Source organism: Oryctolagus cuniculus, chromosome 9 (assembly GCF_964237555.1).
Source record: "Oryctolagus cuniculus chromosome 9, mOryCun1.1, whole genome shotgun sequence".
In the NCBI taxonomy this organism is placed as follows: Eukaryota; Metazoa; Chordata; class Mammalia; order Lagomorpha; family Leporidae; genus Oryctolagus; species Oryctolagus cuniculus.
This window is the reverse complement of record NC_091440.1, coordinates 74,632,474-74,659,678: the sequence shown is the minus strand read 5'-3', so window position 1 is coordinate 74,659,678 and position 27,205 is coordinate 74,632,474. Positions and strand designations below refer to the sequence as shown.

The 27,205-nt window shown below is 39.0% G+C and overlaps 1 protein-coding gene across 1 annotated transcript in view; it reads left to right on the top strand.

Moving 5' to 3' along the window:
- Positions 1–27,205, top strand: part of FREM2 (FRAS1 related extracellular matrix 2) — a 219,466-nt gene that overhangs the window by 175,470 nt on the left and 16,791 nt on the right. Inside the window, exons 8-16 of the mRNA XM_017350619.3 lie at positions 743–952; positions 3,248–3,445; positions 4,457–4,621; positions 5,196–5,378; positions 7,523–7,653; positions 10,363–10,521; positions 13,261–13,564; positions 15,516–15,647; positions 17,594–17,925. Coding sequence (XP_017206108.3) covers positions 743–952; positions 3,248–3,445; positions 4,457–4,621; positions 5,196–5,378; positions 7,523–7,653; positions 10,363–10,521; positions 13,261–13,564; positions 15,516–15,647; positions 17,594–17,925 — 1,814 coding nt within the window. The remainder of the gene's footprint in view (positions 1–742; positions 953–3,247; positions 3,446–4,456; positions 4,622–5,195; positions 5,379–7,522; positions 7,654–10,362; positions 10,522–13,260; positions 13,565–15,515; positions 15,648–17,593; positions 17,926–27,205) is intronic.

The following is a 27,205-nucleotide window of genomic DNA, read 5'->3' as shown; positions in this document are numbered from 1 at the left end:
ATATATTTTAAGAGTTTTTTGGAGATATTCTCATTTAATCTTCGATAATCATTTATGTGACTATTGAGCTGATTTCTTCAGATTTGATTTTTATTAGAAGATTCTGAAATAAAAACAGAGGGAGCTTAACACAGAAAGTTAAGCAGCTAACCCAAAGTCCAACCAGTAATATGGATAAAGTTCAGATCCCAGTCTTTGATCTACCACCTCAAAATCCTGGGAGATATGGGGCCTGTGCTGTGGTGTAGCATGTGAAGCTGCCACCTGCAGTGCTGGCATATCATGAGGGCACCGGTTCACGTCCTGGCTGCTCCATTTCTGGTCCAGCTCTCTGCTGTGGTCTGGGAAAGCAGTGGAGGATGGCCGAATCCTTGGGCCCCTGAACCTGCATGGGAGACCCAGGAGAAGCTGTTGACTCCTGGCTTCAGATCGGCGCAACTACAGCCATTATGGCCAACTGGGGAGTGAACCAGTGGATGGAAGACCTCTCTCTCTCTCTCTCTCTCTCTCTCTGCCTATCCTTGTCTTTCTGTGTAACTCTGACTTTCAAATAAATAAATAAATCTTTAAAAAAATCCTGATAGATACTAATCTTATGTGTTTCATTAATTTACTTTCCTGAATTGTTAGGCTGGTTTCTGTTTTTGAAAGATAATTATAAATGTACCCATATCATTTATTTCTCATATTATATTTAATTTAGTTGGTCCCCAACTGACTATTCCTTTTGTCACTAATACAGCTGGAACAGACTATGTGGGAATCAGTCGTCACTTAGATTTTGCCCCTGGAGCCAACATGCAGACTGTTCGTGTTATCATTCTGGATGACCTGGGACAACCAGTGCTGGAGGGAATTGAGAAATTTGAACTGGTGCTTCGTATGCCCATGAATGCAGCCCTTGGCGAGCCCAGCAAAGCCACTGTGTCCATAAATGACTCTGTCTCTGATCGTGAGTGTTTATTAATTTTCCAATATAAGCTATAGTTTATATAAATGGTATGTGAAATGATAATATGACTATTGAAAACTCTATTCATTTCTTAGGGCTGCCATCATAAAGTACTAAAGACTTGGGGGGAGGGTGGCTTAAACAACAGAACTTTGCTGTCTCATAGTTATTGCTAAAAGTCCAAACTCGAGGTGTTGGCAGAGTTGGTTCCTCCTGGGAGTGGGAAAGGAAGGATACTCCAGGCCTCTCTCCTTGCTCTGTTGATGGTCATCTTGTCCCCAGGTCTCTTCACATCATCTGACCTCTATTTGAGTCTCTTTGTCCAACTCCCCCCTTTTTTATGAGGACATCAGTCATGTTGGATTAGGGACCATCCTAATGACCTCATTTGAGTTGTATAGACCTTACCTCACATTCTCAAGAACTCAGGGTTAGGAATTCAAGATTTGGTTGAGCAGGTGGTCACAGTTTGAACCATAACAGTACCTTAACTGACTAAATTTTGCTTTTTCATCCTGATCATTTTGATAGTTTCGGAAGAAAATTTTTAAACTTCTTTATAAATATTAAAGGAAAACTGTTACTGTCATTACTGTCTTGAGTGTGCCGCAAGGATTCCCTCTCCAAAGATGGTTGAGTTCTCAGGGGCCAACATTGTGGCTTAACAGGTTAAGCTGTGTGCAATGCCGGAATCCCATGTGGGCACCAGTTTAAGTCCCCACTGCTACACTCCCAATCTAGCTCCCTGAAAATGTGTATGGGAAAGCAACAGAAGAAGGCCAGATAAAACGAAAGACCTAGAAAAAACTTCTGGCTCCTGACTTCAGATTGGCCCAGCCCCAGCTATTACAGCCATTTGGGGAGTGAACCAGCAGATTGAAAATATCTTTCTCTCTATCTCTCTAACTCCGCTTTTCAAGTAAACAAAACAAATTTTAAAAAGATATATATGGTTAGGACCCCATAGAGTTATGCAGACCTTGAGTATCAAAACTTCTTTTTCATTTCTCAGCACAAGACACTTTCTGTCAATTCATTCACCCAGATATTCCTCAAACTTTCCCTAACAAGGTGCCAGAAGTGTTCTGAGTCAGCTCTCTGCTGGACAGGACTTTCTGATACCCATCACAAGTGTATTCAGAACACTCTTCAACCATGAGGATTCTGATGGTGCAGTCTAAACTGTTATCAATGAGATGTGTAGTTAATTGACCCAGCTCAAGAGTCACCTGAAAATCTCCACACACAGAAAGGGATAGGCATTTGGCTTCCTAATTAAGCCACTACTTGGGATACTCATATTCAGAGTGCCTGGGTTTGAGTCCAAGCTCTGCTCCTGATTCCATCTTCCCCTTAATGTGCACCCCGGGAGGCAGCAGGTGATGGCTCATGTAGTTGCACCCCTGCCGCTTACATGGGAGGCTTAGACTGAGATCCAGCCTCCTGACTTCAGTGTGGTATAACTCAGAACTTTATAGGCATTAGGGGAGTGAACCAGAGCATGAATGCTTTGTGCCTCTGTTGCTCTGCCTCTCAAATAAATAAAATACATAAATTAATTTGTTTAAGATTTATTTTATTCATTTGAATGAAAGAGTTACAGAGAGAGGTAGAGACAGAGAGAGAGAGAGAGAGAGAGAGATCTTCCATCTACTGGGATCCAGACCCCAAATGGCCACAATGGCCAGAACTGAGCCAATACGAAGCCAGGAGCCAGGAGCTTCTTCCAGGTCCCCCACGTGGGTGCAGGAGCCCAAGGGCTTGGGCCATGTTCCACTGCTTTCTCAGGCACATTAACAGGGAGCTGGATTGGAGTGGAGCTGCTGGAACTTAAATTGGCACCCATGTGGGATGCTGGAGCTACAGGCTGGAGCCTTAACCGACTGTGCCACAGCACCGACCCCATAAATTAATTTTAAAAAAATTAAACACACACACACACACGTTGTCAACTTTTCCAGCATGCCTGGATCAACTTTTTATAATTAATACATAGCATGCAGTGTTCTCCAAAAGCTCATGATTAGACAATGTATATGGATACAAATACCTTAAATTCTCTAATTTTATCAACTTTTTAGCATATCTTTATTCCACAATATTTCAAAGGTAAAGAAATCAAAACTTGATTTTCTCAAGGTCAAAATATTGGCAAGTGACATAGAGAAAACTGGAATTCAATTGTTCCTCACTTCTTTTCTGTAATTCTTTCTACTAAACTACATCTTTTGAAATGCTGTTTTCCTTAAAGAAATTTCTGTTTGCTCTGATCTGTGTGTGTATTTGGATTCTCAGTGCCTAAGATGCAATTCAAAGAGCGAATGTACACTGGCAGTGAAAATGATGGGCAAATAGTTGCAGTGATCCACAGGAGTGGAGATATCCAGTACCAGTCCTCAGTGAGATGCTACACGCGGCAGGGGTCTGCACAGGTGATGATGGACTTTGAAGAACGGCCGAACACTGACATCTCTGTCATCACATTTCTCCCTGGTAAGTCTGAGCTTGAGATCATCATATGAGCTTATGAGACCTCAGTGTCTGCTGAGAAATATGTATCAGAAAAATGGATAGCTTGATTTTATCGAGCTAATTACATAGTTTTATGTAAATGACGATAAGCTGAGGTAAACTGTAACAGGTTATGTCTTCTTGGTTTCTATATTAACTTTTTAATTTTGTGCTATATTATTTATTCAGAATGTTTCACTGGACAGAAGCATATCGAACAGATTTCACAATGCCTGGAATTAAACATAATGTTTAAGTGAACAGAAGGGAAAGGGAAGGAAACAGATCTCAGATTTTTAATATGTATACAGTGCCTTAAAATATTTAATCAGTTTTAACCAGTAATTGTACTTAGAGGTATATATTCCAATAAAAAAAAGTCATAAATGTACAGAAAGTTTTTCTTATATAGAAGATTGAAAATAACTTGAGTAATCAGTAATTTGAGAATTATTCATTTGAGCATCCAATTGATAGTGTGTTTTTTGCCATTAAAATGTTTTAAAGAGTATTCATTAGACAAAAAAGTTGAGAATATGATATTGGTCTCATTCTTTGGAGATTAGGACCTGAATGTTCTTGGCTCAATACATCAAAAGTCTGTAACCCTAGAAACTACTATTGTTAAGTCCACAGTGAACAAAAAGCCTAAGACCACTAAGTTGGCTTCCTAATTTTAAGGTTATAAATTTTATCAACAAAATTGACATTTGTTGTATTTTCCTTCTTTTCCAATGTGAATGACAAAACTTAGAGATATTAAATAAGTTCTCTGTACTAATCGGGGCCTGCCATTATTAGTGTTCAGACATTTATTCATTTGCTTTGCAGATATCTGTTGAGGCTTTTTCCATGCCAAACACTATTTTTCACAAGACAACAACAGAGAGAAAAACAGCATCCTGGTCCTCGTGGTGTTTGCATTCTAGTTGCCAGTGTATCCTTCTTGGCCTGTGGGATGTGGTTGACTCACCATGGTCATTATTGTTTCAGGCGAGACTGAAAAACCTTGCATTCTGGAGCTGATGGATGACACACTCTATGAGGAGGTTGAGGAGCTCCGCTTAGTTCTGGGCACTCCACAAAGCAGCTCTCCCTTTGGGGCTGCAGTTGGCGAACAAAATGAAACCCTGATAAGGATCCTAGATGATGCTGATAGTAAGAAGTCATTTTTTATGCTCTGCTGTAAATTTGGAACTCAAATCCAGCCTTGTTGCAGTTTTAGGAGGTTAAGTAATTCCTCTATCTGACTGAGATTTTAAAGCAACTGAGAAAAACACTAGGACAAGTGGGGAACAAAACAAACCCTTAAAATCAATCAAATTGATGTTGGGGAATATGGCTTACATCTAAATACTGAACCCCAAACATCCACACCGGACCTGCTCCCTGCCCCCCACCTCCTAACCCATTGCCTCATAACACCCTTAGGTATTGGCTGTCCTAGGATATGTTTTCCTCTTTTCCCTCTCCCTATAAGGATCCTTCTCCTGAATAATTTAGTGTACCTAGGATCATCCTGGTGCACATGCTCTTTGGAGTCAGATTAATTCCCAGGAGAAACTGGGCCACACATTTAAACTTTTCCTTCGACACTCACCACTTACATGGAGTGACAGGACAAAGTGTAATAGTCATTAAGCTCTTTCCATATGGAAAGAAACATTAGAAATGGGGAAAATGCATTCCTATTACTAGCTATTTAATTTGCCTGTGTTTACTGCAATTTTAGAGACTATTATTAAATTTGGAGAGACCAAATTTATCATCACTGAACCCAAGGAACAAGGAGAGTCAGTGATTATAAAAATTCCAGTGATTCGCCAAGGAGACACCTCCAAAGTTTCCATTGTGAGAGTCCATACCAAGGATGGCTCAGCCACGTCAGGAGAAGATTATCACCCCGTATCGGAAGGTACAGTTTCCCAGAGCCCACCTCCAAGAGGATTGTGCCATCAATGAATATTAGTACCTGTGCCCTTGAGAATGAGAAGAGAAATATCCAACTGAAACAAAAACAAACCACTCTTTCACATCCATCACCTTCAGCAACACAAATACAGTAGAATTTATTTCTGGCATTTTCTTTTTTGACTTCTAGAGTACATGTGTCAGGAGTTAGGGACCTTTTATTTTTGAGTCTACTTTAGTTTCTACTGATTTTACCTTTGGTAATCAGATATTAGATGATAATTTCATGTAATTTTCTTTTACATTGAAAATTTACATAATTGCCAGAGTGATTATCAATTTTAGTTGAGATAATATAAAACTAACAATCTAAAATTAAAGCTAGAATGTTATGCATGACCATAGCACACAAAAAGTGATGAAATTATATTTATAAATTAAGCCAACACAGATTTATTTTTAATTAAAGTTTAGAAATTAGTAGGCCAGAAATGATCAGCTATTTTCATCCTCTGGAATAAGAACTGTAAGTTCTTTTTGAGTATGAAAAATATCTCGTGAACTCAAAACATATGCCAAGTCTAGAATGACTGTTATATCTAGAAACAAAACTAATTATAAAGTGTGGTTTACTAACGCCATTTTAAAGAAAAAAAAAGCCCTCTTTGTAATCTATAATAAAAGCATTGAAGTAGAAAAATAGACACACTTGAAGGTGCATTTTATTCTACCAAACTCCAGGATTTATAATTTAGAATTATAATGACTGATCTGCAATTATAACAGAAAGTAACATCTGCCATCTCCTCTAATTGAAATGATTATGCTTTATACTTTTTTTTTCTCTTCTGAACTTGTTTCTAGAAACTATAGTAAAACCACCAAAATAGTTTGTCCAAGCTTAGCAGTACAACTAACTCATGCTTAATCATGAGTTTAATAAAATCCAATAATTTTGAACATTTTGGTAATTTGGGGGTGATATTGAAGAAAAATATTTTGATAACTGGATTTAATTTTCACCACAATGAAGCAATTTTTTAACTGAGAAGTGAGGGGAAAACTAATTAACATTTATCTAAATAATTCTATTTCCAAGAACAACAACAAAAAGAAGTCTTTAGGAAGGATGTACTTTTCTCTGAAGGGAGGAGAGAACTTCCACTTTGCTTATGGCTGTGTCCAAATACTGATGGAGTCTGTGGTCACAAAAGGCTTCCACAGCCTTGGCAGCCCATGGCAAGAGCCTCGGGTGATCACTGATGTCATAAGTAATTGTTCATTGGTAAAGGAACAACAGAAGTCACTGTGCACTTACTCCCCATGTAGAACCTCCATCCTTAATGAGTTGTACTATGAGAATTAAAATCTGCAAAACTTGTTCTCAACCTGTACTCTATATGTTGTATGTGTGTGTGTGTGTATGCAAACTGTTGAAATCTATACTTAACATAGAGTTGGTCCTCCGTATATAAAATCAAAGTAAAAATGAACCATAATGAAGAAGGGGATGGGAGAAAGAGTAAGAGATGGGACAGGAGTCAGGGTGGGGTAGTGGGTATGGGAAAAGAACCACTATATTCCTAAAGTTGTACCTATGAAAAATGCATTCATTAAATAAAAGCTTTTAAAAAAGAAGTCTTTGGGAACTAAAATTCCAAATTATTAATTTCACCTGAAAACCAATAATTTTATATCCAGGTTTTCTATATATACACATAATGTAAATACCATTCACACTCAATTACAACTGTGACCCCATTCAATTGGCAGGTCTTATTGGTTAGAAATTCTGGGGAATGACAGGAGAGTTTAAACTGATTCTCAGTTTTAGAATTTTGACAGTTCCACAACTCAACGTATTTTCAAATTGTGACTAACAAATCATAAATAGCTACTTTTGATTAGAATGTTTTTGAATAAGATAGAATTTAATAGAAAATATTAGCTTCCAAATATATATTAAGAATAAGTTATATTTGTTAAACTCTTGAGCCACTTTGATTTGTACACACAAAAATGTACACACACATACACACACACAAATATGAAATGTGTTTCTCATCGTAGGCAACACTCCCAAAAGCTTGACAAATGCTACTCACATTCACATGCAACAGATTTAATTCTGTGATGTTGCTTTTGTAGAAATTGAGTTCAAGGAAGGAGAAACCCAACACATTGTTGAAATTGAAGTTATCTTCGATGGAGTAAGGGAGATGAGAGAGGCCTTCACTGTCCATCTGAAGCCTGATGAAAATATGATAGCAGAGACACAGGTAAGTGGTACAGCGTGTATATAAATTCATGATGCATGCTGTATCATAGAAAATGCATGTAGAAATCCTATCACATGAAAAAAAGCAATTAGGTTTTGTGTAAGACTTATGTACATGAAAGGAATGTACATGATCTCTCTTCATTGCCCAAATATATTTTGTTCTATTTATAGTAAAATCAAGAAACTCCTATCACTTTTTTGAAAAATGACATGTAAGAAACTCAAGGCTTGGAGTCCCCCAGTCCCACATTACCCCATGTCAGTCAATAAGGATTGGATTCCCCAAAGAAAGCACAAAAATGAGACAATTAATTCAGCACTGTACCTCATTACAACATATGACAGTACTTAAAACATCAGTGGAAAAATGGAAATAAAATTAATTTCATTTTGTTATAAAAATGTTTTGAGATCCATGCATAGTTTTTCATAATACACATTTTCTGTGAATATTTTTGAGGACCTCTCATAAAACCACATTCCAAGTAATTTTCACCTAAATAAATACATCCTTTAGTTACATTTTTCACCAAATTTTGTATGTATCCTTACACATTTTAACCTACAAAACAGTTTGCTAACCTTCAAAATGCCCACATAGGGGCAGGCATTGTAGCACAGTAGGTTAAGACACTGTTTGGGGCTCCCACATTCCATATTAATAGCAGATGATGGCTTAAGTCCTGCCGCAAATGTGGAAGACCTGGATGAAGTTACAGGCTCTATGCATCAGCCTGGCCCAACTCTGGCTGTTGCAGGCATTTGGGGAATGAACCAGTGAATAAAATCTCTCTCTATTCTCTGTCTCTCCCTTTTTCTATGTCACTCTAGCTTCCAAATAAATAAACAAATAAATATTTTAAAGACCCACGTGTTCCTCCTAGCTTTATCAGAATTTGATGTCCAAAGTCTTGTCTTTTTTTTTTTTTTTTTAGTTTTTGACAGGCAGAGTGGACAGTGAGAGAGAGAGAGACAGAGAGAAAGGTCTTCCTGTGCCATTGGTTCACCCTCCAATGGCCACCACGGCTATCCTGGTCTCCCATGGGGTGCAGGGCCCAAGCACTTGGGCCATCCTCCACTGCACTCCCTGGCCATAGCAGAGAGCTGGCCTGGAAGAGGGGCAACCGGGACAGATTCTGGCGCCCCGACCGGGACTAGAACCCGGTGTGCCGGCGCCGCAAGGTGGAGGATTAGCCTAGTGAGCCGCGGCGCCGCCCCAAAGTCTTAAGTCTTTATGACCGAAATATAGCAGTCCTGAAACATGTTTTCTGTTTGTTTATTTATTAATATTATATAATAAATCCTCAAGATAAACAGAATATCCATAGAATTTTGACCTTCACACTGAAGATAATTTATTAAACTCTAATGCATATCATTTTAGGAACAGATCAATTTCTATAATAACTCTGCAAAATTTTACCATATTGTTTTTATTTGTTTCATCATTATGAGATAAAATTAGGGAAATCTTTTCCTTAAGTCTTTTTATTGTTTTATAATCTTTATCACTTGATAGTGTTTCTATTTGATGGTGTTTTCCGGGTCAATTTTATAATTTAAGAAATATGAGCAGAATCTTTATCAAATCTATTTTTATGTTGATCACATAAAGATGAATCTATTTTGATTTTTATGGAGTACTATATGAAACTCTTCTGGGTGAAAGGAACAGAGATTCACTTCAATCACTTCCAGGAAAAAAACTTCTTTTAAAACATGCAGTGATCCCTGACTTACTATGGTTCTACTTAATGATATTCCAACTTTATGTGGTGCAAAAACAATAGTTATTCAGTAGAAAGCACACCTCAAATTTTGAATTTGGACCATTCCCAGGTGAGTGTTACAAGATCTGAGCCTCTCTCTTCATTCTGAGAAGAAGCACTTGCTTCAGCTCCCAGCCACCACCATGGTCACGAGAGGACACAACCAACACCACATTGCGTTGTGCTGCCAAGCTGTGATGTTCTATAAGTTAGGTTTATTTAATGCATTTTTAACGTATGGTATTTTCAATTTATAGTGTTTATCATAATATAACTCCATTTTAAGTCAAGGCATATATGTACATGTTAATATAAGTTGGAAGCAGTAATACATAGTCAAGTACTGGAAGATTATTCAGAAACTAGGGATAATTGACAGCAGGTATTCCAGCTGCCTACTCAGCAGCAGACGTTCACAGATTCCTCTTCTGTCTGGAGCTATACTGCCCCCTCTTACCCATGCTTTAACTGGTGCCTTCTACCCTCTGTTTTTTAGAGTTTCATCTCTAGCATGCATTTTATCGTGGCCCACACCATCCCATGACCTCTATGTTCTTACTTGTCTCAATGTGTCTTTCAGCTTCCTCCCAATTCCAACTCACTAACTTTTTCATAAGATTTCCACGTCACAATTGCAAGACAGATTTAGCAATGACTGTCACAATTGGAAAATAACATTAGAGCTCAAATACCTTGTGGGCCACTAGCCAACCTATGGATTAGGCTATGTCTTCTCTCCCGGGGCCATATCAACAAGGGACCAGGGTCACAAGCAACAAACCACATAGGACCAGTCACTCTGTTGGGTTCTGGGCATTGACAAAACTCATCAAATGAAGACCATAGATTTTCCAGGCATCATGAGTGTGATCCTACACAATGGAAGCAGTAAAAGTCTATTCTTTCACTAATTATTGCTAATCATCTTTCCTTCCCAGATGACCAAAGCCATTGTGTATATAGAAGAAATGAACAGCATGGCAGATGTCACTTTTCCCTCAGTCCCCCAAGTTATGTCCTTGCTGATGTATGATGACACTTCCAGAGCTAAGGAAGGAACTGGTCCTGTGTCTGGCTATCCTGTCATCTGCATCACAGTGAGTAGCAAATTACCAAAGCTGAAGAAAATTGTGAGATAACTATTTTAAATAATTATAAACCTTAATCAACATGGTACTGTTCTTATCACAAAGTGTGGAAAATACTGAAAGGTTTAAGATTTGTGCTTTGAAAAGGAAGATACAACATTAATTAAATAAACTCCCAGTTTCTCTTTATCCTATCTAACAATGATTAATTGATGTTATGTAGTGTGTTATCTCAGAGACTGTCAGTGATTAAAATAAACAAGATAGGACTTCTGCACACAGGAATTTAAAATTCAGGAAGAGGAAAATATACAGGAATCAGTAACTGTGGAATAGGGCACGATGTGGTCATTATACAAATGATAAAAATTGGAAGCCAGAGCTGCTGCTCAATGTGTGTGGGAAGACTTGTGGGTTTGAATAGTTTAAGAATCAGACAAGGGAGGGGTGGCTGTTGTGGCGTCATAGTGCCTAAAGCCGTTGCCTGCAGTGCCAGGATCCCATATGGGCACCGGTTCAAGTCCTGGATGTTCCACTTCCGATCCAGTGGGTTAATGAATGTTACTATATTACAATGTTTCCTATTTTGGTCCCTTCTCACCACCATCTGTTCATTTCTCACCAGCCATGCTGTTCATTTCTTCTATATACACAATGGCTTTGGTCATCTGGAAAGGAAAGATGATAAGCAATAATTAGTGAAAGAATAGACTTTTACTGCTTCCATTGTGTAGGATCACACTCATGATGCCTGGAAAATCTATGGTCTTCATTTGATGAGTTTTGTCAATGCCCAGAACTCTGCTATGGCCTGGGAAAGCAGTGGAAGATGGCCCAAGTGCTTGGGCTGCTGCACCCACATGGGAGACCCAAAAGAATCTCCTGGATCCTGGCTTCGAATAGGCCCTGCTCCAACTGCTGCGGCATTTGGGGAATGAATCAACAGATGGAAGATCTCTCTCTCTCTCTCTCTCCTCTTTCTCTCTCTCCTCTCTCTCTCTCTCTCGTCTCTGCCTCTCTATAGTTCTTCCTTTCAAATAATAAAGTAGATAAATCTTTAATAAAAAGAGTCAGATAAGGGAAGATAGTTACAGAAGGAAGTAATTGCAACAGCTAAAGGAATAGCGGAAGAAACAGCCCATTATCCTACTTTGCTAGCTCTCCTTCTCTTGACTCCAAATTTTAAGCTTCTTTTGAGAAAATCTATTATTTACTTGTTTTTAATCATAATAACCCCTAGTACCTACCTATATACTAAATTAACATTTATTGGATTAACAAAGCAGTAGCAATAATTTGGTGCTAGATTACAGGAATCTTTAAGTGCCATATTAAGGAGTTTGTTCTTCATTTTTTTGGTTGGCAGAGTTTGCACAGAAATATGGCACGATCAAAAGGTTTATGTTGCAGTGTTTACAGGGCAGGAGTGCTAATAACAGGGCAGTATGTGTCCGTTTCTAGGGAGAAAAGGCCTGGAATTAAGCAGGCAGATGGTGGTGAGAAGGGACCAAAATAGGAAACATTGTAATATAGTAACATTCATTAACCCACTGGATATGGAAGGGAGGAGGAAAGGGGAAGAGGAAGGAGAGACACAAGGAAGAGAAAGAATAGGATAATTTGGCAAATCTGATTAACCAAGAGATAATTATCTGATTAACACTTTTATTCATATTAGAAGTAAAAATATATAAACTGTTTGAATTCAAGCTTGGAGTTCATTCATGAAAGCAGAAATTTGGAAACTGTGTGAACAGCATGTACAAATTGGGAGAAAAAAGACCTGTAGTGAAAACACTATTTTTGTGGGGTGGCTGGGTCCAGGTTCTTGTCTCCAATGCAAGAAAGAATTTCAGAATTAAAGGTCAGAGTTGGGACTGGCGCTGTGGTGCAGTGGGTTAAAGCCCTGGCCTGAGGCACTGGCATCCCATATGGGCGCCAGTTCTAGTCTCAGCTGCTCCTCTTCTGATCCAGCTCTCTGCTGTGGCTTGGGAAAGCAGTAGAAGATGGCCCCAGTGCTTGGGCCCCTGCACCCACATGAGAAACCCAGAAGAAGCTCCTGGCTCCTGCCTTTGGATTGGCGCAGCTTTAGCCATTGCAGCCATCTGGGGAGTGAATCAGCGGATGGAAGACCTCTCTCTCTGTCTCTACCTCTCTCTGTAACTCTGTCTTTCAAATAAATAAAATAAATCTTTTTTTTTAAAAAAAAAAGGTCAAGTTATTTACATGCAAAACAGATGTACACTCTCCTTGACTGTGAGCATACTTGAGAGAGAGCTGCACTTGAGAGAGAACTACACTCAGTAATCTGGAGGCATAGAGGATAGTGTCTAGGGTGGGACTGAATTGAATATTCACAAGTGGTAGAGTTTGCTCTTTTATGGAAATCTCAGAAGTGTCACACATCAGGTGCATGATGGGAATGGGAGTGCCAGCCATGGCAATTTTATTGTAATGACATTATAAAGAGCTAAAGATCATCACAGGGACACAACTGGTGGCCATGTTGATTGTTTTCAGCTGTTGCCGGTTCTAAGCACTGGATTCATGGAACCCGTAGGGATTTTGTATGGGTAGAAGGGTCAGAGGGGTGTTGGGCAATGCAGGAGGGGGCTGTGGCACAGAGAGGGTTGCAAGGAGGGGCTGTCAATCTCCACACGTATATCACTAGGATAGAGAGAACTTGAGAGGAGTAAATTCCATATTGTGCTACACTGTGGTCCTAACATAGTTGTTTCTTTTCCATAGGCTTGCAACCCCAAATATTCAGACTACGACAAAACAGGCTCTATTTGTGCCAGTGAGAACATCAATGACACTTTGACGCGGTACCGATGGCTGATTAGCGCTCCCGCTAGCCCTGATGGTGTCACCAGCCCCATGAGGGAAGTGGACTTTGACACTTTTTTTACATCATCAAAGATGATCACATTAGACTCCATATACTTTCAGCCTGGCTCCCGAGTACAGTGTGCAGCTCGTGCCGTGAACACTGACGGGAATGAAGGCCTGGAGCTGATGAGCCCTATTGTAACCATTGGCAGGGAAGAAGGTAAGACCTGGACATTTTCCAGAAATGATCACTGGAATCCCATGGAATATTACAAATGTCTGATTTTAGGTTATTAATTCTTGCATATGCCCATGTGTTTCATAATATTCTGTCAGTATTTAAAAATGAAAATCTATTTTTATGAAATTATTCACTGGAAAACATATTTATTCATTCCACATTTTTAAGCAACTATGATATGCTAAAGAAATTGGAAAAATAAGAAAAAGAAAAATAAGAAAAGGAAATATGAAAAATAAGGTCATATCCTTGACCTTGAGGAATTCATAATGAAGTTAAAGATAGAGATACATTTTAGCATGAATAGGGCACAGAAATGCAGAATTAGAAGTGAGTAGTTCCACCCTGAGTGAGTCAGAAAAGGCTCATAAAAGAGGAGATGCTTCCGCTGAAGTTGGACAATGGTCGAGCAAAATAAAGAATGAGCAATGACTGATAGAAGCATGGAAGAACATGGGATCTTCCGTACAAAACACACTAGTGAAGAAATGGGGAAGCTCTGGAAAGGGAGAAGTGGCACCAGGAGATGGAGTGCAGGGACAAGATGTGGACGGGCATCCATATGACCTGGGAGGAGTTCAGTGGCTGCTGGGTGACCAGGAGTCTGTGACAGGTGGGGAAGGACAGTCAGGACAAAGACAAATGTGCACTTGTCTTACCTTGGTATTACAAGGCTTGGGGCTGGAGTCAAGGATATACTGAGGATGGAGAATAGGATGTGGCTAGAGATGAGAAATCCACTTTGTAAACTAATTCTTACTCTGCAGAAAAAGTTTTAATTAGTTTTTTAAAGATAATATTATATGACTCTACTTCTAAAACATTCATTTGCATTGAACATTCAGAAGTGTATTTGTTACATAAAGAAAGATCATATGTTCATCACCACCATGGTGTATTCAGTATCATATGTGAATATCATATGTAATAGACATGCTAATTTATTAGAATTAAAATATATGATTTTTAAGTTTCTGGTGAAACCTAGGCTATTAAACAATGCCTTAAAATGAGTCCTCCTATTAGTAAAGCAGACAACTGAGGTGCTGGGGCCTGCTTTTGACTTTATTGTTCTAATAAATACCTATTTCCTCTGTTTTGTGCAAATAGAAATTACATATTTCCCAATAATTAAAATCATAATCCAGCATCTTCTTCCTTTCCATGATGATAAAATTAAGATATCAAAATTCTCTTAAAGAAAATGTTGGAGGAGGAGTTTCATTTTAAAATTATTGGAAGTTATTGAGAGATATCTTTTAGATAGATGATAGGAAGGAAGGAAGGAAGGAAGGAAGGAAGGAAGGAAGGAAGGAAGGAAGATGGAGGGAAGGTAAAAAGAGAAGAGAGAGAAAAGGAGGGATGGAGGAGGGAGGGAAGGAAATAAATAAAAAGAAACATGACTGTTTCTCTGTTAAGAAACAGAATAATCTGCTATCTACATTTTGTTGTTGGATTTAGTTTTTGCTTTTAAAATTAGTGCACTTTTAGTTTTACACACTAATAAATAATGTATATTTTTAAACTACTCAAGTACATCATTCTAGGGTAAAAATTAAATTCATGTAATAAAATTATACTTAAATTTTCATATTGACTTTTGGTCATTTTTTACCATATCTGCTCATAGTTTAAATTAAAATGATTTTGTGAATACGATCATAAACTAGAATGGCCAGTGCATATGAAATCACATTGAGTAGTAACTATTCCCTTCTCAATCTCTGAAACATCAAGGGGCACTGAGCCATCTGCTGGGATGACTTTTCACACTGTGCTCCCTGCTTCCTTGTAGTACACACTCTTAGCTTTGCCCCAATCCACAGATAATTTAAAGTACATGGAAAAGTAATAGCACCTGCTTTGAAAATACTCTGGAGGTGACCTCTATTATCTTCTTTTAGCATAAATATTCATTCTTTTCCTTGAGGTCTTTGTCAGCCGCGTGTGCCAGGGGTAGTGGGAGCAGAGCCGTTCTCAGCTAAATTGCGCTACACAGGCCCCGAGGATCCAGACTTCGCAAACCTCATCAAACTCACTGTCACAATGCCACACATAGACGGTAGGTGACTTGGGTAAGCCAGTCCATGGACATGTTTGGGTTCCTCATGGTATGGTTTATTTTGCTTAATCTTCTGAATAACCATGTTTATATCAGTGCTCCATTTGCAACTAGAAATTAAAGCCCTGTGTCTTTCAACTGTTTCTACTTTCTTTCTACTCAGTTTTTAAAGTTCTGACCCTTGAAATAGTCTTTCAAATTAGATAAGTTTAACATATGTCCAAAGACAATGAATCAAACTTTCTTTTTTTGCTAGCTTACTATGAAAGAGCACAGATATGTCTTCAGACTTGAACTTGGACTTGATTTATCAATGTTTAACTTCAACATGTACTGACTATTTCATAACTGGGGTTTTATAAGTCTCTCAACATTGATCCTATAACAAAGATATCTCTTATACATTAAAATATAATAAAATGTGATACTAATAGGGGTCATATTTTGTGTTCATTTTCTACAAGTAAAGAAACATTGCTTTATGAACATTTTCCCATGTATCAAAAGGCATTTTCAAGTTATTTTCCGTTCAATTCACTCTGTACATTAAGTAAATGTCTAATATTAATTTTATTACATGAAATGTTATATTTTATGCATCTGAGCAAGTGGAACTAGGCAACGTTAGGAATGGCAAGGTAGAACCCTCCTCCAAGAACAACAACACCCTGCTGTGTCTGCTCATTAACAAACCCAAACTTGTGTTTCTGAGAGAGGAGAAAGCTAGATTGGATTCTGCATCTCTTTACAGCAAAGCATTGCCCCCACATCTGACCGTCCTTTCTATAAGCCCAGGTGTGAGTGTGGCTCTAAGACTCAAAGGGCTGACAAAGGACCCATGAGGAGAAACCAGACTTCTAACAGTTTTTTCCTAATAGAGAAGGGGTCCCTTTTGCCGCCAACAGAGTTTGACTTTACATTCTCTGTGATGTTCTATACAGCAGCTCTCCCAGGAGCAAAGTAGGGGCTGACCAGTCCTTTGCAGGGCCATAGCTCTGCTCTGAGGAAATCTGCAAGGGAGTGGTGGGACAGTTCAAAGACTCTGGTGTAGTCTTTTGCTATCTTACTTATGCAAAGAGTCAGCAAACTATGGCCCACAGGAAATTTGCTGCCTGTTCTTGTGTGGTCTGCAAGCTAAGAATGGGTTTTATGGGTTTTAGAGGAAATTCAAGTTCATTGTCCATAATAAAGCTTTATTGCACATGGTTATATCCATTCTTTTATGTAGTAGAAACTTTCTCTCTAGAGTAGCAGCATTGAATAGCTTTGACATGGAACTCAGGGTCCACAAGTCCTTGCATAGTTACTAGTTAGTCCTTCATAGAACATGTTTGCCAGTGCTTAGTCTATATGGGCAATTTTCAAATTTTTGATTTCAGCATAACCTTAAAAATTATTGAGGCTCTCAAAGACATTTTGTGTTTGTGGGTAATATCTAAAAATATATGCTAAATTTGAAGTTAAAACTAAGGAGTTGTTAAATATTTACCTATTCATTCATTAAAAACAATGAAAATTTATTACATATTGATACAAAAAGTTTGTAAGAAAAATAACTATAATTTATGAAATAAAAAAAGGTTGGCATCATTTTATATTTTGAAGGCATTATTAATGTCTCAAAATAAGGTAACTGAATTCTCATATCTGATTCTGTGATCAACCTACAGCAGTCTGTCACATCTGGTAGCCTCTGAAGAACACTACTATGTACTTGTAAGAGAATACAGGTGGAAAATCCAAATAACAGCATTATGAAAATAGCTTTAATATCATGAATCTTGTAAAAAATCCTGGGGAACCCCAGGGTTCCCTAAACACCCTTTTGATCATCACTGCTGTGTGATACTTTGTAACACTGTTTCCTCAAAAGATTAAATCATTCTAATGACTTCAAAGCTCTTGGCTGCCTGAAAGAAGGTAACAGTACTTCCCGTTGCCCACAGGCATGCTCCCTGTGATCTCTACCAGAGAGCTCTCCAACTTTGAGCTGACCCTCAGCCCTGATGGCACAAGAGTTGGGAACCACAGGTGTTCCAACCTCCTGGATTACACTGAAGTGAAAACCCACCATGGTTTCTTGACGGATGCTACCAAAAATCCAGAAGTGATTGGAGAGACATTTCCTTACCAGTACAGCTCATCCATCCGAGGCTCCAGTACCCTGCGCTTTTACCGAAACCTAAACCTGGAGGCCTGTTTGTGGGAGTTTGTCAGCTACTACGACATGTCAGAACTCCTCACCGACTGTGGAGGCTCCATTGGAACAGACGGACAGGTACAGGTTTTTCACCTCTGAGCTTTGTTCACCGCATAAACCAATGAGTTTGTTCTGTTACCTAGATTTATATTGAATCCTACTTCCAATTTCAGCAATGTAGGTAACAAAAGGAACCAGATGATTGACATGGATGGGATGAGAATCCATGCCTATTTCTAGAATATTATCTCAAAATATAAAGATTTTTAAACAGTGGGTAACATTGTCTTTGTATCAAGAGGACTTTATAGGGGCCAGCACTGTGGCATCGTAGGTAAAGCCACCGCCTGCAGGGTCAGCATCCCATATGGATGCCAGTTCAAGTCCTGGCTGCTCCACTTCCAATCCAACTCTCTGCTATGGTCTGGGAAAGCTGTAGAAGATGGCCCCTGCATGGGAGACCTGGAAGAAGCTCCTGGCTCCTGGCTTCAGGTCGGCCCAGCTCCAGCCATTGCAGCCATTTGGGGAGTGAACCAGTGGGTGGAAGACTTCTCTCTCTGCCTCTGCTTCTCTGTAACTCTGCCTTTCAAATAAATACATGAATCTTTTTTAAAAAAGAAAAAAGAAGACATTATATAATTATTGCCTTAAACTCCAAATCTATTGTGATTTAAATGCAAATACTGATTTCTCTTTAAAATATATGCCATTATTTCTTCTACTTGGGCCCAGATGCATGTGATAGTGTGTTATGCACCATAGCAAGTGAGGATTTATGAGACTGAACACCAGTTTAGGTTTTCTGCCTCCATACTTTCACTTTTCCCTATCCTCCTTCTCCCCTTCTACGTACTTGTTTCTCTTTCACAATTTTCTTTTCTAGTTTTCTCCTCTTTTGATCCCTTTGTTTTTTCTCCCTCATCACCATCATTGAAAGTATTTTTGTTAAAAGCTTATATTTTTAAATATAATACATTTTGTGTATACAGACTTTTTATTTTTATTTCTTCACTACAGTTACTAATTCTTATTCATACTACACAGATATTTACATATAAAAGACACACACATACAAAATTGTCCTGCTACTACCATCATCACAAAAAATTGTTGTAATGATAAGAAAGCAAAGTATTCATTTGGGGTTATATTAGAGAATCTAAAATATGTATGCTACAGTATAAAATTATAATAAGCATTTCAACTAAAAAGCAAGTCTTTCTTACCTGGACTAAATAAGGAATTATCTAAGTAGACTCATGCATTAAATCATTGAATGGTATGCAGAAGCATCACATCTTTCGAGATTTTTCCAAGGTGAAGCCAATCTTTTTTTCAGTGCTATATTCCTAATAGTCAAAATATAAAACAATTACAGGAGAAAGGTAGATGATAATCAATTATCAGTTTAACACCACAGCAAAGCTCTGAAACATCAAAAGTTCAGTTGGTGTTGATGTTGAATGAGTAGACACATTTTCTCCAGAAACTATAGGACGCTTGTGTCATGAAGCATTATCTTAACAGCTTCCTCTAAAGACAGCAATATTCAGTAATTTGCACAAATTAGTAAAAATCCCCCAAAAAATGCCAACAAAAAGACAATGTGAAATGGTAGAAAGAGCCTGCATACTAGAATCAGGCAAATACAGACCCAAGTTTTGTTGTGATATTTTCTAGCAATGTGTCCTTGACCAACTTGCAAAGCCCTCATGACATTAACTCTTCATGCCCTTCCTCCCCAACCTGTCTCTGCTACATGAAAGAAACCACAGAAGAAGCTGGCACCACAGCCTGCATTGCCAGCACACCTGGTTCTAGTCCCAGTCAGGGTGCTGGATTCTGTCCCGGTTGCCCCTCTTCCAGTCTAGCTCTCTGCTATGGCCCGGGAGTGCAGTGGAGGATGGCCCAAGTGCTTGGGCCCTGCACCTGCATGGGAGACCAGGAGGGGCACCTGGCTCCTGGCTTCGGATCAGCGCGGTGCAGCAGCTGCAGCGGCCATTGGAGTGTGAACCAACGGTAAAGGAAGACCTTTCTCCCTGTCTCTCTCTCTCACTCTCCACTCTGCCTGTCAAAGAAAGAAAGAAAGAAAGAAAGAAAGAAAGAAAGAAGCCGGCGCCGTGGCTCAATAGGCTAATCCTCCACCTTGTGGCGCCGGCACACCGGGTTCTAGTCCCGGTTGGGGCGCCGGATTCTGTCCCGGTTGCCCCTCTTCCAGGCCAGCTCTCTGCTATGGCCAGGGAGTGCAGTGGAGGATGGCCCAGGTGCTTGGGCCCTGCACCCCATGGGAGACCAGGAAAAGCACCTGGCTCCTGGCTCCTGCCAGGATCAGCGCGGTGCGCCGGCTGCAGTGGCGGCCATTGGAGGGTGAACCAACGGCAAAGGAAGACCTTTCTCTCTCTGTCTCTCTCCTCTCTCTCTCACTGTCCACTCTGCCTGTCAAAAAAAAAAAAAAAAAAAAAGAAAGAGAGAGAGAGAGAGAGAGGGAGAGAGGGAGAGAGGGAGAGAGAGAAGAATAAGCATCTTATCCCCAGAATTAAAATAAAGACTTTATGAAAAATCATCCTCAGCCTTTTCCTTTATGGACCAAATGTCACTCATTTTTTAGTGCTCCCTCACAGAGCCTATTTTCAATCCATTGTTAAATCATATGTATTTTCTTTCTGCTTGCTCTTCTCTCAGGGACTTTCCCAAGTCTCACAATCTGTTTGTCATAAACTACATTGGATATATAAATAGGATCACATTATAGTTCAATTCTCCTTTAATGGAATCATATCATACAGGGGAGCTCTTCTGTGGGTCTGTGTAGTTTATGGCCCATTGTTATTATAAAGAACATTTCTGAGGGCAAGCAGCTAGCCTAGCTGCAAAGATGCTGCTTGGGATGCCCACATCTCAAATTGGAGTAGCTGGGTATGCGTTCTGACTCCCCTCCTGATTCTAGTCTCCTCCTAATGTGTATCCTGGGAGGCAGCAGTAATGGCTCCAGTACTCAAGTCCATGCCATGCATGTGAGAGACTCAGACTGAGTTCCATCCTACTGGCCTCATCCTGGCCTAGTCCCAGCTGTTGTGAGAATCTGGGCAGTAAACTGACAATAAAAGATTTCTCTCTCATTCTCTTGCTCCCTCTCTTTCTCCCTCTCAGCTTTATCCTATTATACCTATCCACCTTTCCAGTGTGTTAAGCTCATTTTGCATGCAAAGCTTGCTCTTTAAAGTGTTAACTCCTCAGACTAAATGTGAATATAAGATGTTCAGCAAAACTGACCATATGTTGCTGCACCCTTTTATTTTAGAGGACTATTAAATTACTTCAGTTCAGTAATTTTTGTTCTTCCCATGACCTCTGCTAGCAGGGATGTCATTGCTTGGCTACTGTAGCTGAGCTGCCAACAATTCTGCTCCATGAGGTAAAAACTGGCAACTGCAGATTTCAGTTAAATCTCATTGCCCAAAGGCCTTATGTTACATGACACTAAATTAAGAGAGAGTATTAAGAATAATCTAATTCTTTAGTAGTTTGTATTACCTTCTTAAGTAGATGGCCAGTTAGCCTGTTTTTGATCTAGTGCTTGTTTGCCTTGACATCCACAATGAACACGAGCATGATGTTGTCTTCTGTCTTCTTCATAGCGGACTATGTGGTTAGGGGAAACTTGATGATGGTGTAGTAGTCAAGCTTATTTCTCCTGGGGAAGCTCTTCTGAGGATATTTGGGGTTGCCACCAGACGCATAGTATCTTGGGCTGCTGAAATGTGGGTGACATGTGGATCTTCTTTTTTGTATGGTTGTAAACACCTTTTAGCACTGCCTTCTTGACTTTCAAAGCCTTTGCTTTGACTTTGGCTTTGGGAGGGGGCAGGAGTGTCCTTCGCCTTTCTTGCCATCTTGGTAAACAGCAATGGCTAACTCATTCCATGAGTTTCTTTTAAAATAATTTTTCTCCTTTTGCATTCTTGAAAATTAGTTGAATAGCATAATCATGATAACCAATAGCACAAAGGTAACAAAATTCACAGTTGTTGAGATTTCCGGATCTTGTTATAAATGTTAAAGCCCTCAGTATAATCTAAATATACTACAAGCTAATGAAACATACTGCTTATTCTCTTGGAGTGAAACTTAAGCTAGGGAAATGTCCATCCCATTTTCTCCTATGAGCTTCCTGTAGCTTAAACATTGATTCTCCCCATGGCTGTTGATGCTCTCCTACAAGAATGCTACCCAACCTTAGTAGTGAAAATATGTGTCAGATGGCATCCATATCCACTGTTGGTAAAGCAGTGAAGACTCAAATCCCAACAGCAGGAGTCTATAGCTTCATCTAGGTACAGCAGTTCAGTTTTGTTTAAATATTTGTGTATCTATTTGAAAGGCAGGATTACAGAAAGAGGGACAGAAACATCTTCCATCCTCTGGTTCACTCCCTAAATGGCTAGGAGCTCCAAAGCTAGGAGCCAGGAACTCCATCTGGCTCTCCCACACAGGTGCAGGTGTCATAGCACTTGGGACATCTTCTGTTGCTTTCTCAGGTGCATTAGCAGGGAGATGGAATCAAAGTGGAGCAGCCAGAACTCAAATCAGTGCCCATATTGGGATGTCAGCATTTCAGGTGGTAGCTTAACCCATGGCACCCCAGCAGATCAGTTTTAAAGGTATGTATGTGTGTGTGTGTCATGAGATGGCAACTGAAGAAAAGCAAACCAAATGCTTGGTAAATAGATTCAACTTTAGAATTTTGTGAGAGTCTTAACAAACATTCACAATTATGCATTTAAATTAGAAAATGGGAAAAATACAGATGAACCTTCATCATGGGCTATCTGTGCTTCAGAGCAGCTTCGTGATTTCATTGACCACTCCAGGCTACTGCACCTGCAGAAGCTGCTGTCGGCCCCAGCCTGAAGATTTCTGCAATTCCACAGAGCCCTGTCCAACCACCTAGAAGATTTTGTGCCTCCACTAATCAGTTCCTAGACTTGGCATGTAATCCCTGTGCAAACAAATTTTATTAGCTGCTAATGGCTTCTGCCAGGAACAACACGATGGAGACTGATGTTTTTCTCTATGTGTTCTTTGTAGCTCCACACAATATTGCCAGGTTGTTGCCAGTGTGTGTGTGTGTGTGTGTGTGTGTGTGTGTGAATGCAGATGTTTCTGACACCCTGAAAGAGTTATGTCTTCCCCAGTCTCTCAGATTATTTAACATGTAAGAAAGAACTCTCAGTTTTCTCTCAGCCTCTCCTTCTCTCTCTGTAACTCTACCTCTCAAATAAATAAATAAATAAAAGAACTCTCAGAGGAAAGAATCACCTGAACAATCCAGGAGTCTATTACCAGCAATGAAGTTTGATAAGGTTTTATACAGTTTGACCAGTTAGCATTGGTTGGTATTGAGATATATCTGCTTTTACCCTCTTACTCATTTGTGCATTCATTCATTTTAGAAATATTTAATAAACACTCTGTGCCAGGAATCATAACAAGGACAACAGACATGAACTCTGTATGCCAACAAAGTAGAGTTTTACAAGTCAGATCACTCTTGGGAAGTTAAGAACTTTTCTTACCAAGTAAAAGAAGTTTGGAATTTATCTAAATGATATTCAACTCTAAAATCATTTTAAATAGTTGGCTTCTGAAATAGAAATGCAGATAAATAGAAGGAAAAGAAAAATAGATTAAATAAATTATTTTACTCCACCTTTATGCACAACATGTCTTGTAAATAAAATTTAAAGTTGTTTGGGTATGCAGTAAAAATACTTTTGGTGTAAAAGTGGTTATTGAAGGTAAACTAAGTTTTTAGAACCATCGGGGAAAAAGATGAAAAACACACTGGGTAGTTTTGTTAGCTTTTCTTTTGAAAACAATCTTGGAAAACAAGACTGCAGTTCATGTCACCTTTCATCAGCCTCACTTGCTGTATTGCAAAGTCTGAATTCCAACTCTCACCTTGTTAAATAAACAGCAACTGATAAGGTTTTTCCACGTGCATGAATAAGCTGCAGCAATGCAGCCCTAATTACAGTTTGCACTTGAAACATGAAATTAAGAGGAAGGCATTTGGCCTGGAGCTAAAGGTGCTGGTTAAGATGCCCACGTCCCACAGTGGATTGCCTGAATCCATTCCTAGCCCAGGTTCCTGCCTTCAGCTTTCTGTGAACGCAGACCCCAGGAGACAACAGTGAGGACTCAAACTTAAAAAATTAACAAAACTTGAAATCGTAATCAGTTTGTGAGGAGGCACTGTATGCTTTTGGAAAAGTAAACGTATTATTTTAGTTGCTTTGTTTGAGGAAAAAAAAATTACCTCCCTTTTACTGTTTGTTATTTAGAAACATGGAAATTTGAAGTAGAATATACTTAGATGTCATCTCTTTTATCCCATTATTGTACACTCACTACACTACTTCTCTTTTATATGTAAGCCACTATAGTCTGTAAGTGGAGTCTTTGGATCCCCTATATATAGAATCATGTCATCTGTAAACAGGAATAGTTTGACTTATTCCTTTCCTATTTATATCCCTTTAATTTCTTTTTCTTGCCTAATGGCTCTGGATAAAACTTTCAGGACTATATTAAATGCAATGATGAGAGTGGACATCCTTGTCTGGTTCTGGGTGTCAGGGGAAAATGCTTTCAGCTTTTCCCCATTCAACAGGATATTGGCCATGGGTTGTAATAAATAGCTTTTATTGTGTAAAGGAATGTTCCTTCTATACCCTTCTATACCTTTCATCATGAAAGGATGTTTAATTTTATCAAATGCTTTCTCTGCATCTACTGGGATAACCATATGGTTTTTGTTCTTCAGTGTGTGTTAATGTGATGTTTCACATTGATTTTCAAATGTTGAAACTTCCCTGCATACCAGTGATAAATCCCATGTGGTCCAAGTAAATTATCTTTCTGATGTGTTGTTGGATTCAATTAGTTAATATTTTGTTGAGGATTTTTACAAATGTTCATCAGGAATATTGATCTATAGTTTTTTTCTCTGTTACAGCTTCTTCTGGTTTAGGTGATGTTTCAATTTTGTTTATTTCTTCTCTGATTTTAATTATTTCTTTCCTCTTACTAACTAGGGATTTGGTTTGTTGTAATTTTTATAGGTCCTTGAGATGCACTAATAGCTCATTTATTTGGCACCTTTCCAATTTTTTTTCATGTAGGCACCAATTGCTATAAACTTGCCTCTTAACACTGCTTTTGCTGTACCCCATAAGTTTTGATATAATGTATTGCCTACTTCATTCATTTCCAGAAGTTTTTTGATTTCTCTTTTGATTTCTTCTATGACTCACTGTTCATTCAGGAGCATGTTGTTCAGTCTCCATATGTTTGCATATGAGCTAGACATTTTTGAATTGTTGATGTCAAGCTAATTCCGTTGTAGTCTATCATGTGACCTATCATAAAGAAAGTTCCATGCATTGATGAGAAGAATGTATATTCTGCAACTGTGGTTGATGAGTTCTGTATATATCAGTTAGTTCAATTTGGTCCAAAGTGTTGATTAGTTTAGTTCTTTGTTGATTTTATCTCTATTTGAAATGTCCATTTATGAAAGTGGGGTATTGTAGTCCCCATTACTACTGTAATGGAGTCTATGTCTCCCTTAGATCACTAACATTTCTTTTAAATAGCCAGGCACCTGTAATTGGGTGCATATACATTTATTATATTCATATCTTCCTGTTAAATTGATCCCTTAATCATTACACAGTGCCCTTCTTCTTCTTCTCTTTTAAAAGTTTTTGTGTTAAAGTCTATTTTGTCTGACATTAGTATCGCTACATCTTCCCACTTTTACTTTCCATTAGCATGGAATATCTTTTCCATCCATTCACTTTTGTTCTGCAGGTTTCTTTGTTGGTGAGCAAATAGATAGGTCTTGTTTTTTAATCGTTTCAGCCAGTCTACATCTTTTAACCAGAGAGTTGAAGCAATTTACATTCAAGATGACTGTTTTACTCTTGAAAGTTTTACTAAATGTGTTGTGGTGAAGTTGTTTTCTAAACATGTCTATTAGGAGTTCTATGTGCTTCCTGTAGTTGAATGTCCCTTTCTTTCTCCAAATTGGGGAAGTTTTCTATAATTTTTTCATTAAATAGGCCTTCTAGTCAATTCTCTCTTTCCACACCTTTAAGAACTCCTAAAACCCACACATTGAGTCATTTGATAGTAAATCTCCAACACTATTTTTAATTTTCTAATTTCTCCTTTTTTTTTCTTTTGGTCTGACTGTATGATTTCCAAAGACTTGTCTTCAGCTTGGAAATTCTTTCTTCTGCCTCATCAACTCATTTTTAAGGCTTTCCACCAATTTTTTATTTGATCTACTGAATTCTTCATTTGTAATATTTCATTTTGATTTCTCTTTAAAATCTCAACTTCATGGGAAAATTTTTCATTCATGTCATGTACAGTTCTCTTTAGTTTGTGAATTTGCTCCTGAATGCCTTTAAGTAATCCTATGATTAATCTTCTGAATTCCGTTTCTGGCATTTCATCAATCTCTTCATCTTCACATTCTAATATTGAAATGTCACTGTGTTCCTTTTGCGGGTAGAGGGTCATGATGTCTTCCTTATTTTTATTTCTTTAATTTCTTCATTTACTTTTAGGCATTTGTTGAGTTACTTTTTAGCTTTTTTCCTCTGATGGTTTTTATCTTTGAACTATTCCTTTGTGGCTTAGTGGAATGTCTGCACTTTCAGTGAATACCAAGAAGTGTGTGGTGAGTGTGGCCAGGGAGCTCTGGTCAGTGCTTCAGGTTGGGGTGAGAATCCAGGATAACACCCAAATTGGCGTGATAGACTTACTTCCTCTTGTTAACAGAAGGAGGGTAATGGTCGTCTCTGTGGGTGTGGTCACCCTTTCACCTCCTCGCTTCCAAGCTAAGCAGTGCCTGGGTGTTATCCCCGAGTGGATTCAGCACTCATTCACACTGCTGTGTGAACCACATAAATGATCTACACAGTCCTCACTCTGAGCATGGTTCCCACTTCAGTGACCCACCCCAGGCAACAAAGGAGCTCCAAGCATGTGGAGCCACACCCAGTGGTTGCCTGGAGACCCATCTATACCCTGAATCCTCTTGTGAAGCCACCCAGTCCCCTCAGTCTTAGCACACAAGGCTCCCAGAGTTGCTGGATGTGGGGGTTCTGTTCTGCCCTTCCATCCTGTCCTGTCCACAGAGAGTCAAATGTTCCCTGAGCCAGCTCCTCTTAGGCAGCTTGAGCCCCAGAGCCTATGATTTTAGGAGGCTGGGGACACCTCACAGTTCTATGTATGTGCCCAGATACCTGTCAATCCTCCCAGCCAACTCAGTCAGTGGAGACTA